The sequence below is a fragment of the Rattus norvegicus genome, chromosome 17 (assembly GCF_021556685.1).
Source record: "Rattus norvegicus strain SHRSP/BbbUtx chromosome 17, alternate assembly SHRSP_T2T, whole genome shotgun sequence".
Lineage (NCBI taxonomy): Eukaryota > Metazoa > Chordata > Mammalia > Rodentia > Muridae > Rattus > Rattus norvegicus.
In genome coordinates this window covers 64,936,728-64,950,971 of record NC_141550.1, presented here as the reverse complement: position 1 = coordinate 64,950,971, position 14,244 = coordinate 64,936,728, and the positions used below count along the sequence as shown (strand labels likewise).

The window sequence follows — 14,244 nt, the reverse complement described above, 5'->3', positions numbered from 1 at the left end:
TACCCATACTAAGATACATGAATTATCACATATACCCAAACTAAGACATGTGACTCATCACATACACCCGTACTAAGACAGGAACTGTAACACATACAACAGAGGATCAGAGCCTCACCTTCATCATGAACTTCTGTGGAGACATAAGGAAAAGAGAGAAAATTATTAAATACAGATCATTTCAAGGACTTAGCTTTTTAAGTAACTTTTTATCAAGACTCCAATGTTCTAAGTGGAGCTGTGCCAACAATAAGCAGAAAATTCACGCTGCTGTTGCAACAGAACTTATAGTCAACTACATGCTAGAAAAATGCTATAGCAAGCAAACTCTTTCAAAGGGAATGTTTACATTAGTTCAGCTGTTTTCTGTGAAAACATGCCACACTACTGAAAGCCCTGACAATGTACAACACCCAAGCACTGAGAAGGCAGTGTAATCTTCCATTTATTATCTAAAAATGCTTAAATAGAAAAGCCTTCATTCCATCTCTTTTAGTGTAAATGCAGTGATACAAGACAACCCTTCTAATTTTAGTACAGCGGGTGGCAAAGAAGAACCTAGTTAGGAGGATCCAAAACATGGAGCCCTGCACCCTTCATGCAAGGAAGAGGAAGCAGTCTCTTAGATGCTGCCTATGGTGAGAGATGCAGTGCAACCTCTACGGCTCTTTCTCTTCCAAAGATGTTACATGGGCATCGTCCCTTGTGTTGACTAGATGTCCTCCAGTTTCCTGGATTTGTTTCAGGGAGGGCACACGGATGATAAGTATTCAAGAAGAGGGAAACTGTGTGACTTCCAAACTTAGAGGTGAAGTAAGTTCTTATGAACAGTTCTAAAACATATTAAGAAAAAAAATACAGACATGTCCCCATTGGGTTTAAAGAAACTATCAAGGGAACCTTTTCCAATATAGATGTTCATAAATATTAGCTGCTTCCCTGAAACACACACAAAAACAGAAACGTGTGTATAAATAGATGGAAATTCCACTCGGAGTGATGTTTCTCAGTTTCAGTATTCTAAGTCCAAAGGATATCTTTAAAGAATGTTCACTCTTTTCCCAGCTCTACTTCCCCATTGTGATTAGGGCTGCTCTGAGCTGTCCCCAAAGGAGCTTACTGCAGGTACAGCAGGTAAGGCAGAGAACCACAACAGGCCCAAGTGGAAGGATAAGTGATAGCGGAATGGTTCTAAACAGTTATCCACCTGCCTCTGGCGTTCAGGAAACATGGTGCAGGTGGGCGATGCAAAGAGTATAAGAGCTGGGGGATGAGGAGTTGGGAAATACAAAGATGTCTTCTAGGCATGGCATGGCCATTACACTCAATCTGACCACAGCTGTACAGCTCTGCACAAGATCTGCATAGGACTGGGTCCACCAACATTTAATTATGGATAGGGAGGGGCCCATGTGGCCCCACCCCTCCCTGAAGGAACACTGATGTCAGTTAATGGTTTGCGGGGAGGCTGTCACATTATTCAGTGGTGTAGCCACTGGATAAGTTGCCCTTGATCCATTAAATAACCTCCTAACCCTGGTTAGTCAAGCAAATCTAATTAAACCCTGTGGTCCACATGAAAAAGTAGTGTGTGTGTGTGTGTGTGTGTGTGTGTGTGTGTGTGTGTGTTCGCTCGCGCATGCATGCACGCGCACATGCGTGCATACTCATCCATGTGTGTGAATATACATGCAATTTTCATATAGGTTAACACGTAATTTACATATATATGGAAAAGGTTTTCCATTCAAAAAGGAATGGGGTAAATTTGACTTACATGTATAAATGTATGGAACTGTCCAACAATAAAATGTAAAAAGAATTTTTATTTTTTTCACTTAGAAAATGCAGGCAGATAGTTACAAAAATGTAACTGATATTAATGGTGAATGACAGCAGGAAAAGCACTTTCCATACAAAAACCAAAAACTACATACCTTCATGTTAGCTGACAGTATTAGATGTCCTGGTTAGCCTTCATTGTCAAGGTGACACAGCCTAGGGTTATCTTAAAGGAGAAGCCTCAGCAGAAATAGCCTAGGCCAGACTAGCCTGTGGGTATTTCCGTGAGGGATTGCCTTGATTGTTAATTTTTGCAGGAGGGCAAGACACTGTAGGCAGCATTATTCCCTAGGCAAGCGGTCCTAGGCTATATAAGGAATCTAGTTAAGCATGAGAGAGTGTGAGCCAATGCGTAGCCTCCCTTATGGTTCTGCCTTGACCTCCTTCGGTGATGCACTATGACCTGGAAGTATAAAATGAAGCTTTCCTCCCCAAATGTTTTATCACAGCAACAGAGATCAAAATGGAAATATCGCCTAATAAGGGAATGGGGGAAATCATTTTCATGTTATACTTGGAAGAAAGAAACAAAAACATCCAACATTTTTCTATAGCACGTGGTTATGATTGGTATTGCCTGTGGATTTTAATTGGGCTAGGTTTAGGAATTTTCCAGTTTGATGTGGCCAGGTCCCTAAGTTAACTACTTCTCAGTGGCAGCAGATGTTTTGACAAAGTGTCCAGCGGAGTTGCTCAGGTCTGATGGTCGGAATACACAGGTTAAATGGCACCAAGCAGAGTAAGTCACAGAGCAGAAGGAAGACCTGACTGTGCAGGGGAATAGGAATGGACTAAGGGAAGGCAAGAGCATGCTTCTGGGGAAGGAGGAAGAATAGCACACGTGATTGACACGCGGCTTTCCTGAGACAGCCAAGAGTGGGAAAGACTGATTACATCATATCCAGATAACCTTCTTTTTTTTTTCAATTCTCTTGGATATTTTGGCTTAAGTTGTAACTATTAACAAGTGATAGCATTAGAAGATATTCCAAAGTGGTCACTCATGGACAAGACAAAAAGTAAGAATGCACTACAAGAGGAATGATGTATTAGTTAGATGTCTAAACACTACTTAGGTCTAACAAAGGCAACGGCAACCAAATCAACTAAGGAAAAGCTCTAAAACGTGGATGATGCAGTGGGAAAGGGTGAAAGGCAACTGAGGCAGAAAGATACCGAAAGATGCATCCTCTTTTGGTGCTGAGACCATCGAGTTTATGCTTAAAATAAATATAATGAAAGATATGCTGAATTAAACTCACTTGTGAAAACCTCTCTGGGCATGAACTGAAATGTCACTAGAGAAAGCTGAGGGAGGGCATTCAGCATGGGCTCATCCTATGGGTCCTGAAACTTTGGGCTAGAAAAGCCATTGAGTGCTCAAAGCACGGTGAACATTTCTGTACGAGCAAGCCAGTAAAGACCGTGGCCTCGACATCAGCTCCTGCCTCCAGGTTCCTGCCCTGCTTGAGTTCCTGCCCTCACTGTGGTTTTGATGATCACAGTTTTTGAGCTGTGAGTGAAATAAACTCTACCACAAAATGTGCCCCTAATCATGACGTTTCATTGCAGCAATAGTAACACTAAACTAAGAAACTGTTTACATGGAAACACAAAGTTTTAGGTTTTGGCGTGAAAATGTATGTGACAGTCATGCGCAATCTAATCTGGGATTAGCTCAGTTGCTTCAGATCTCGCAGATGATGGGAAAGCTCCCTCCAGACAGCAAGAGCTGAGGCAGAACTGCCCACACCTTCACTAACATAAAACAGGGAGAGAAATCCTCTCAACAGACAGAGGTGATGCCGTTGGACAAATGGCTGATTGAACCCCACAGAATCCCCTGTGGTTACCAAATGCCATAGATCTGAAAGACTCTAGGTGGTGTTCTTGAGAAACAACAAATGGATGCCAGGAGAAAACTAAGTAAAATGCCAATGTTTCATGCTGATAGCACTACACACACACACACACACACACACACACACACACACACTAAAAATAAACAAAACACCACAAAATTATGCTAAGTCTTGTCCCCAATGCAATGTAAGGAGCAGTCACTCAGGGAATACATTCACTATTGTGAGGGCTTGAAGCTCAGCCTTGCTCTCTTTAACTGATATTTCAGTTTAGTAATGTGAAAACAGCATGATGGCCATTCATGGCTGTCAGCTACATCTGGAACTAAAACCCCAAAGTGAATATACACTTGTGAGGGTTTTTTGCTTAATCTAAAGTAGAAAGATCCACATCTAATCTGGATCTCTGAGGTAGGAAGACATGTTTCTAATATAGATCTTGAGAGCTGGAAGAACAACAATCTAACCCAGATCTTTGATCCAGTTCTAATCTGGCCCACACCTCCTGCTGGAAGCCTATATAAGGGCAAGGAAGAAGGAAGCCTTTGCTCTTTGAATGCTTGCTCTCACCTTGCTGACAAGTCTATTCCTTCACTGGTATTAGAGACATTCACAGCCAGCCATTGTTGAATTAGCTGTACTGCAGCCAGTAAGTGATGCTAATATGTATGTATGTATGTATGTATGTATGTATGTATGTATGTATGTATGTATACATATATGTATCTATAGCTACATACATACATATAGACAGGGACTGGAAGAAGAAGAGGGAGGGTAAAATGTAGGCAGGATATAAACAAACAAACAAACAAACATTAATAATTCTGGGCCACTGAGATGTCTCAACAAGTAATGATGCTTGCCACCAAGCCTGACTGTTACAAAACAGAATGGATTCTATGTCCAGATGGAGGCATGCCCTTGTCCCTCCCTCAGGAGTTAATTCTGTTGGGCAGGTTCCCCTAGAAAGGTTAGTTCTCCTTCAGATAATGCACTCTGCCCAAGAACCTCACCCCCAATGCTGCATCTACCAGTCCCCATGATGCTTAGCTGGGTCTGCCTGCCTTTCTAAGTCCTGACTCAGAAAAGTGTAACTATTCCTTGTTCCTCTTATTTTCTTTCTGATGCTTGCCAGAGCCTATTGTGCTTTCTCTGGTATGAGAGCTTCCTTACTCTCTCTAAAATCCCCCTCACCACCGATATCCCAAACAAATAGGCATTTTCCCTTGTCTCTGTTCCCCTCTTCTGGGGAAGTTTTGTGATTTATAGCTTGCCTGCCCTGGGGCTTTTTTTTTTTAAATTTTCTAATGTTCTCAACTTCTTTACTCTTTCTGTAAAGTTCCCCTGTTTACTATGTGGCTGACAAGTAGTTGACTGTTACCATGTGAGCGACCTCCATGTTGGCTCATCTCTGCCACTCACCTCCTCAGTCAGCTTCAAATTCACAGTGTGCTTGCCCTCAGGAATTCTTTTAAATTCTGATGATTTATCCTTGAACTTCTGCTTGACTTCCAGCTTAATATTGTTTTATTAGTGAGACTAAGAACCCACCAGAGTGGACTCTGATTTCCCAGGTATCACTGGTGATCACACTTGAATTCCCCAAGATTTCCAGTCATGCTTTTTTTTTCTGCCCCTTAATTCTTTAATTGGCAGAGAAAGAAATCCATTCTTATATCCTTAAGAGGAAAGCATCATCCAGAATTAAGTTTAATTCCTGGGACAGAACCAGTTCCCACTAGTTAACCTTCACTCATGCACTGTGGTGCTTGTACCCCACAACACACACACACACACACACACACACACACACACACACACGCGCGCGCGCACACACACACAAAATGAATGAATGGATGAATGAAACAATTATTTTTAAGTTATTACTTACAACTAAGAATCTCTCTTATAATCTTTAAGTAAATTTTTACTGGAAGATGCCTCCCAAAAGTGTCTAGACAGAGAATGGCATCCGAGGAACATGTGCTTGGGAGGCTTATTATTCAAGAGATCTGAATGTAAGTCTGAGGGAGGTGTACGCTTGGGAGCAGTTCTATATGGGTTCTAAATCTAAGACATCCTGCTCCACCCAGAAGATGCTCATTCCAAGTCAGCCCTTCATGACATCCTGTCCCTCCTCTTATGGTTAGATTCGAGGATTTGCCAAAATATTCCACTTGTCACCTCTCTCCTCTTCCCTATCGGGGAAGCAGCTTCACTGTGTTGAGAAAAAGTTCCTTCAACATCAAAGACTTGGGTGTGCCAGTGGCTGTATTTAATTAATGAGGCTTATAATATGTTTTAGAGTATAAACATTACATAACATGAATAAGCCCAAGCTCAAAGCTTACCCCTCGCATATCACAGAATAGCATCTGCAGATGCAGTACTTGTGGGAAATGTCAACTACTTCTCTTATGAGGAACATATTTCATATGCGTTGTTGACTTTCTTCCCTACTGAAAGTATCTAATACTTCACGATAAGAAGGGCAGGTGATTACCTGCCCTAGGGAGCATCAGAGCAGGACTCAGCTTCAATCCATAAAGAACAGTTGTACACAGGACACATCCCACAGATACACTTCTGGGTCACTCACGTTGCCATCACCATGTCACTTATCAACATCTGGTTGAGCACACATGTGGGGATATGCTTTAAAAGAATGCAGCATACTTTGGAGCAGATATGTGTCAACTATTGTCCTTTCCAACTTATCAATAACTCAGTATGGACAGTATTTAAATGATCTGTTTTTGCTTCTGGGTGAAATAGAGTTGACAGATATATGTTTTCATAGTCGCCTGGTTCTGCTTGAGCAGGAAATAAATGGTGCTGATAAGTGAGAGTAAGACCTGGCATTCTGTCTCAGTGATACATGTGCACATTCAAGTGCTGAGGAATGCCTGAAATATGAAGTCAAAAGCCACCTGCAGCTTTCTCCTTTTCCCAGCTTGTCTCAGAAGAGAATTTTTCTTGATCTGAAACACCACAGTGACCCTTACAGAAGATACAACTGAAGACCTATGAAATCTTAGCTATATACCAAGATGGCCACAGACAAACCAACAATCATCTACCTCAAGAGATGGAATAATTTATACATTTTGAGAATGAGTGAACCTTGATGAAGTTTTTCACATACCCCATATGATAGCTGCGTGTGGAACAGATTATGTTGTGAAGATAAGAAACATTTTAAGTGATTTTATATTTTAATGTCTATAGCAACATAAATTTTTAAAAGGTAGATGGAAGGATTCACCTGACCTACAAATAATATATCATAGGTGACAATTCCAATATGTTTCATTCTCTCCTTATCCCCTCCCACAACCTGAAGTCCTTGGCTATCATGTTGAAAACCAACACCAAGGTTAGGAAAAGGCCAGAGTAGGATGGGGTAGGAAAAAATAATAGTTAAATATTCTCTACACTAAGACACAGAAATAACATTCTCTTTATAAAATGTGAAGGGTTACATTGTTTAACTCAGTGGATTTATGTTTAAAAAAGTACAAAGATGCTCCAAAGAAAAAGGGGAGAGGAAGTTGAAGAAGGAAGGGAGAAGAGGGGAGAAGGGGAAAGAAAGAAAGAAAGATAAGAAGGGAGTCAAGGAGTGACAAAGCAAAAGAGATAAAAGAAAGAGAGGGAAGAGGAAGTGGACAGAGGAAAGAGGTGAAGAGAAGAGGCAAGGACAACAGAAAGGGAGAGGGGGAGAAGAAGAGGAGGGAGAGAGAGGATAGGGAAGGGAGCAAGAGAAGGGAAGAGAGAATTAGAAGAGAGGGAGAGAAAGAAACAAGGGAAGGGAAATGAAGAGAAATGGTCAGAGGGAAGGAAAATGAAGGGTAATAAGGGAAAGCAGAGGAGAAAGGGAAGAAAAAATAGAGGTAAATGAGAGGGAAGGAGGTAACAGTGAAGGAAAAGATGGAGGAAGGAAGAAAAGAGAAGGGGAGAGGGAAGGAGGGAAGGAAGAGGAAGAAAGGAGAAAGGTGAAGGAGGAAAAAGAGGGGGAAACAATAGGAGCACAGAGAACAGATCAGAGAGAGGAAGGAGAGGGGGAGAAGCGGAGAGAGGACTGGAAGACAAAAGGGAGGAGTGAAGAATAGAGGGGGAGGGAGAAAAGGAACAGGTTCCAGAGAGGCGAGGCGAGGCGGGGCGAGGAGAGGAGAGGAGAGGCGAGGAGAGGAGTAGGGAAGAGGTGCTTGAACCTTGATGAAGCTATTCAGGTTTATAGTACAAGAAAATCCAGTGGCACCATCTTAATTTCTATAACGTGTGTGTGTGTGTGTGTGTGTGTGTGTGTGTGTGTGTGTCCTCCTGAAGGCATGGTATGCAAGCCAGTGTAGTATATATGAAGATAGGGAACCCGTGTATGGAAAGAACAATGGTGCCCTTCACACTATTGAACACCACCTAGCAAGGTGCCAAAGAAGCATGGTGAGAATCCACCTGCCTCCATCAGCTCACCATCTACTCAGCAGGCTATCAGTGGGCAACAGGACAAGAAGATGACTTCTTAGAAGGAGAGGTATTAGGCTGGGAGTCTTGCCTCCCCCTTCAGGAGCATTACAGTGCTGTCACCACAAGCCAAGTAGTGTCAGGTTCACTCTTGTCTCCAGGAGCTGGAACCCAGAAGACTAGTGATTCATGAAGACCAAAGACTGAAAAGATCCACATAGTTCCTATGAAGCAGCGTCTGGGAACAGACTACATTGACCACAAATAACTTGGGCAGCCTGGGCAGCTCTAGCTTAAGATTGTTCTAGGATGCACCAAGAGGGCTGATCCCACAAACAAGATGGAGTAGACACATGAGACTGCAGCAGAAGAATCAACATCCATGATGGGAGCTCCCCAGCGTTGCCCAACAAGGCCCTGGAAAATGAGATAACTCTGGAATCAGAAGGCTTTCAGCCAACCTTGAGCTCTTCTCCTCCCAGCACACATGGAAAAGATATGGAACAGGATCATGAAAACCTGGCAGGGCACAGTAGAGGTTACTTCCCATGCCTATTGCCTCAAGGATGTGGTCAGAGTGACCTAGGATCCCTAACTAAGCTAAACTTCAGCAAACCAGAGGATTGTCCCAATAGGATATCATGATGAATGCCATGATGAGACTAGTGTGATAGAAACAACAACCATGGCACACTACATCTGTGACTATGAGTAAGGCCATCCTAGCTGGATTCAAGGAGCATAGAAGAATGCATGCCACAGAGCAATTGTGAGAAGATCCTAGCTGTTGGATATACCAATTACTTCCAAGATATAAAACCCCATCCTGCAGGTGAAGCTGATTAAAAGGCAAAATTTTCTAAAGGGAGGTGAGGCATTTCATCCTGCAGGGAAAACACCTTAAAACTCAGAAAATAAACAACTCAAAGCCTTTAGGAAGTTCCTGAAACTGAGCAGATTCTCTAGGTCCCTCCCTCCCAAAACATGTATAAGTAGTAAGACTTGCTGAGACTCACTCTGAGATCGTTTGAGCTGCCTGGAAGAGACTCTTTCTAGCCTGCAGAGCTCCCTCCTCTGAATTTCCAGCTTTTCAAAGTTGTCATCCATGCTGGGTAGGTTTAGGTGATGCATCTTTGAGTCGTTTCTATTCCTCTAAGCAATCCAATGAAGCTCCCTGTCTGACAAAGCTAGACTTTGATAGCATTGCCATAAATTCTCTATCAGAGGTGAACACATAAGGTTCCCTTCTCCCCAGAACAGTGTTGCACAACACCAGGGAGTTATTTCCAACTGTCCTTCCAGTATATCTGTTACAGTAGAATCTCGAAGTTCAAATGACCAGTGGGTGAGATCAGAATTATACAGAAAGAGGTCAACAAAAGTGGCCATTAGGGTCTGAACTCTGCAGAGGCTGCTCCCTATGATTGCACATCTCAGCAAGAGTATGTGTAACTCCTGACAGCGTGCTAACACTCAGGAATAAGAAAAGACCACATAGCTGGCCAGCAGCCACACCAAGCCTGGCAATGTTCAGCTCAATGGTGTTTCCATAAACTCCTCAGAAGGAGGAGACAATTTCTAACATAAAAGTCACACCAGAAAGTCAATGTTAAGATGAGTAGTCACTACGGAAAAAGAAGGCACCATGTGAGCAGGGAAGTAGATTGAAAGCAAATGAGCACACAGAGTACGAGCTGCAAAGGCTTTCAAACAGCAGGGACCTGGCAACTCTATTTATGTGTCTCTCTATATGTACTTTACTTAGCTGACTTTCAAAGAATTAGGAGTGGCTCGAGTGGATACTGAAGAAAGTAACAGTCTAGACACAGCACAGAATTGCTGCAGTAGAAATGAACGGTACAGATACACTGAGAAAGAGAAATGTTTTAACATGCTGATATCGAGACAATGGGGATTGCACTGGCTGGTTTTGTGTGTCAACTTGACACAAGCTGGAGTTATCACAGAGAAAGGAGCTTCCCTTGAGGAAATGCCTCCATAAGATCCACCTGTAAGGCATTTTCTCAATTAGTGATCAAGGGTGGGAAGGTCCAGCCTATTGTGGATGGTGTTATCCCTAGGTTTGTAGTCTTGGGTTCTATAAGAAAGCAAGCTGAGTAAGACAGGGGAAGCAAGCCAGTAAGTAACATCCCTCTGTGGCCTCTGTATCAGCTCCTGCTTCCTGCCCTGCTTGAGTTCCAGTCCTGACTTCCTTTGGTGATGAACAGCAATGTGGAAACGTAAGCTGAATAAACCCTTTCCTCCCCAACTTGCTTCTTGTTCATGATGTTTTGGGCAGGAATAGAAACCCTCCCTAAGACAGGGATTAATCAGGGAGGTGTCATAGCTGTGCTTTGAAAGAGTCTACAGTCCACCAGGAGAAGTTTGAGCATGGATCAGAATTCGCCGTGGAGGAAAGTATATATACAATATAAATTTTGGAAAAAATAGCCAAGTGTGATGGTTTGTATACGCTCAGCCAAGGGAGTGACAGTATTAGAAGGTGTGGCCCTGTTTGAGTAGTTGTGGCTTTTTTTTGAGTAGGTGTCACTGTGGGCATGGGCTATAAGGTTCTCATCCTACTGCCTGGAAGCCAGTATTCTGCTAGCAGCCTTCAGATAAAGATGGAGAACTCTTGGCTCCTCCAGAACCATGCCTGCCTGGGTGCTGCCATGTTCCCTCCTTGATGATAATGGACTGAGCCTCCAAAACTATAAGCCAGCCCCAATTAAATGTTGTCCTTACAAGAGTTGCCTTTGTCATGGTGTCTGCTCAATGCAGTAAACCCTAACTAAGACACCAGGCAAGACTGCAGTAGTTTAAGATATGGTAGATTTTTAAATTTTCCTAGGACTATATATAATATGGATGTTCTCAAAGAGCAGTATAGATGTCATCAACATGGAAACGGATAAGTTTCATCATTAGAAACTGTTCAGACGTAAATGGCTGCAAGGGAAACAAAAGGAGGAAGAAATTGGGACTATCTGCATGGACACACAGTTCTCGGGGATCGCTTTGAAAGTCCCCTGGGCAGGGTGGGCGAGGTGAGGGAACAGGAAACACTGTCTTTAAAGAAGCAGGTCCCAAGATAAGGCTGGAAAGAGCTGGGCCCCGAGATAGAGATGAAGAGAACCAGGCCCAAAATAATGATGGATGTCGATGGCAAAATGGAGTAGCAACTTCAGTCTGTCTCAAGAGACCCCTTCTATTAAGTCAAAAGCAGGTTAGAGCAAAACACTAAGAAAAGTTGTCACTGCTTTGAACTGGGGGACAAGCGGAGTGGGGTGTAAACCCTGCTGTGAATGATCTATCCTCAAACCTTGGAGTATTAACAGAAGGAACATGGATCCTTTTGTAGATGTATCAAACTGATTCCCCGCTCTTTGCCTCCCACTCTTCTCTTCCCACTCACCCATAGCTCCTTCCCTGTATCTCTTCTCTTTCCTTACCAATTTCTCCTAACAGATGAAGAAACAATACCAATGCCATTGTACTGTAACATAAGCCGCTGACAGCAAGAACCTCAGATTGTCTCCGGACATCTGTAACTACCCTTCTGTATGGCAAAGCCATTCCCTATTCATCTTCGTTTCTCAAGTTTGCAGGAATACAGGAAAAGCCTTGCAGCTTTCTCTTAAAACGTGAACGAATATTGAGGCTGCACTGCGGCACTTTCGAGATGGAACATTCACTTCTGTTTGACGAGACATATTGAATGTGAGTTAGCAAAACCCTTCCTGTGGCCAGAGACACACTGACATTTGTATAATTAAGGCCAATTATATGAAACGATCTGGTTTGGAGTGGAAGAGTCCTGTTGATGGTGATGATAATTCAGAGACACAAAAGGTTCTAACTGGTGACCTGTGAAATGTATTCCTCGTAGCCGAGCAGTTAGTTCAAACACTAAAAGAAGCTATGCTAGGAAGCAAAATTAAAAAGCTCAGAGGCAGCAGCTAGCATGCGCTTTTCAACCACAAGTCCTTTGCAAATGCAGGGGAACACATACCCATTTTTCCACATCAACCTGCTGTGGAAAGAAAAAGCCAAAATTTTTTTTAAAAAATACAAAACAAAACAGAAGCTCCTAACAATGTTTCCAGTAGCTGTCTAAGTCAAGTAAATGTGACCCCTGACTCAAAACCTGCTTCCCATTTTAAAGAACACACAACAGTGTTCAAACTTTTCATTACCAGCAATTCACCTCAGTGCACAAAAGCAATCTCAGTTAATCAAGGAGTCCCACAGGTATTCTGCTAAAAATGAGGCAGGTCCAGAAGACAGCCCAGTGAACTCAAGCCTGGGCTGAGCTGAGCTGTGATGGGATTCACAAGCACAATCTGCCATCTTGGTGTTAAGAAGCCCTCCCACCAAAATGCATTTAATTACAAAGGGCAGTAACAGTCTGGACACATAGCGCTTCATGGTAACTTCCCTTACAACAGTAAAAGCAGAATTTCTCTTACCTCATTCTTTTGAGCACAACATAAAATTTCACAGTGGAAAAATCAAAGCATATTTGTCAAGTAATTCTGACATGACACTCAGATCGATTTAAATTATTTTTATTACTGAAATGAATAGTATTCTAATCATAGTGTGACTCTTAAAAAAAACAAAATAGGTGATGTTAGTTATTATACCCTCAGCATAAAAGGCGGGGGAAAAAAGCAAAATCACATGTCAACAAGAGTGTTGCCTTTCAGAATGTTCTTGGATTCCATTCTGAAGGGACATACTCAATTCTAAAAGTAAATCTCCACCACTTACCCCTGGGATAGAATGTATGGTTTGTGTCCTGTGAAAACGGATGTTTACTACCTACTCCTCACGCATAAATCTTCATGCATAAATTACTTTAATTTTTTTTTCTCCTTAGAAAGTTTCATCAATCAGATAAAGAGCTAAAGCCATTTAAGAGGAAATCCAGGGCATGGCTAAGTAGCTCTACGGCTTGTAAGCAACCTTTGTTAAATGTTATAAAATGATGTTAAGGCTGAGAGTGGTGGCACAGTCCTTTAATCCCAGTACTCAAAAGATAGAGGGGCAGCCAGTCTCAGTGAGTTTGAGGCCAGTCTGGTCTACACAGTGAATTCAAGGCCAGCCAGAGCTACATAGTGAGACCTTGTCTCCAAAGAAACAAACAATAAATAGAAAGAAAAATCAACGTAAATAAAGCCCTTACAAAACGCCAAAGATCTTTTAGCACAGAGCATCCTGGCTATCTGAGGGACGTGTTTAGTTGCCAGAGGCATCTGCTCTAAGGTCACTCCCTCCCTTACACTCTAAAGAAGTGTACACTGCTCTTCTGGAGGTCCTGAGTTCAATTCCCAGCACCCACAAGGCAATTCACAACAGTCAGGGGTCTTCTGGTGTGCAAATGTACATGTAGACAAAGTACCCATGTGTGTGTGTGTATGTGTATGTTTGTGTGTGTGTGTGTGTGTGTGTAAATTTAAAAAAAAATCTTTAATAAAAAAAGAAGTCTCCTTCAGAAAAAGAAACAAACAGTCCCCCCCCCCAAAAAAAAACCCTGTCATAATGAAACCCAATTCTTTGTAAGGTAACAAAGGAAGAAAATTGTAGTTCAGCTGTCACAGATTGTCCTGCCTCCAAATGGACCAATCTTATATTTGTATTCTTACAAGAAAAAAATTTAAATCATTATTTCTTTTCCATATTTATCAGGAAAATTTTAATACTACAAAAAATTAACAAAATATATATTACCATCATGTTCATATTTAAATGCTAGACATTCACACCGTGTACAGGCTTGTATATACCAGAGGAAAGATAAACACTATAGGATTTCTCAGACCCAGGGAATCAAGTCATAGTTAACTGCAGCTACAGGAGTTTTAATAATTATAAATCAGGAGTTGATGAGGACGACACAACCCATCCTCTCTCCAAATACCCAGAGGCAGACGCTTAACAACAGCAAGTGCTAGGCAGTGAACAGTCAACTAAACACACAAGACGAGGACCACAGGGCTGTAACAACACACAAGCCAGACAGAGTGATTTCATGACAGAGCTCTTGCCAAAGTCAACATTAGTCACTTTTTAC

At 42.2% G+C, this 14,244-nt stretch overlaps 1 protein-coding gene across 4 annotated transcripts in view; it reads right to left on the bottom strand.

The window, feature by feature from the left end:
- The window catches only part of Ryr2 (ryanodine receptor 2), a 593,362-nt gene that overhangs the window by 362,356 nt on the left and 216,762 nt on the right, over positions 1 to 14,244 (bottom strand). For 2 of the 4 annotated variants that reach the window (NM_032078.3, NM_001191043.3), the window contains 1 exon segment: positions 119 to 133. The exons of 1 other annotated variant lie outside the window; for it this stretch is intronic. In NM_032078.3, the coding sequence (NP_114467.2) occupies positions 119 to 133 (15 nt within the window). 4 annotated transcript variants of the gene reach the window in all.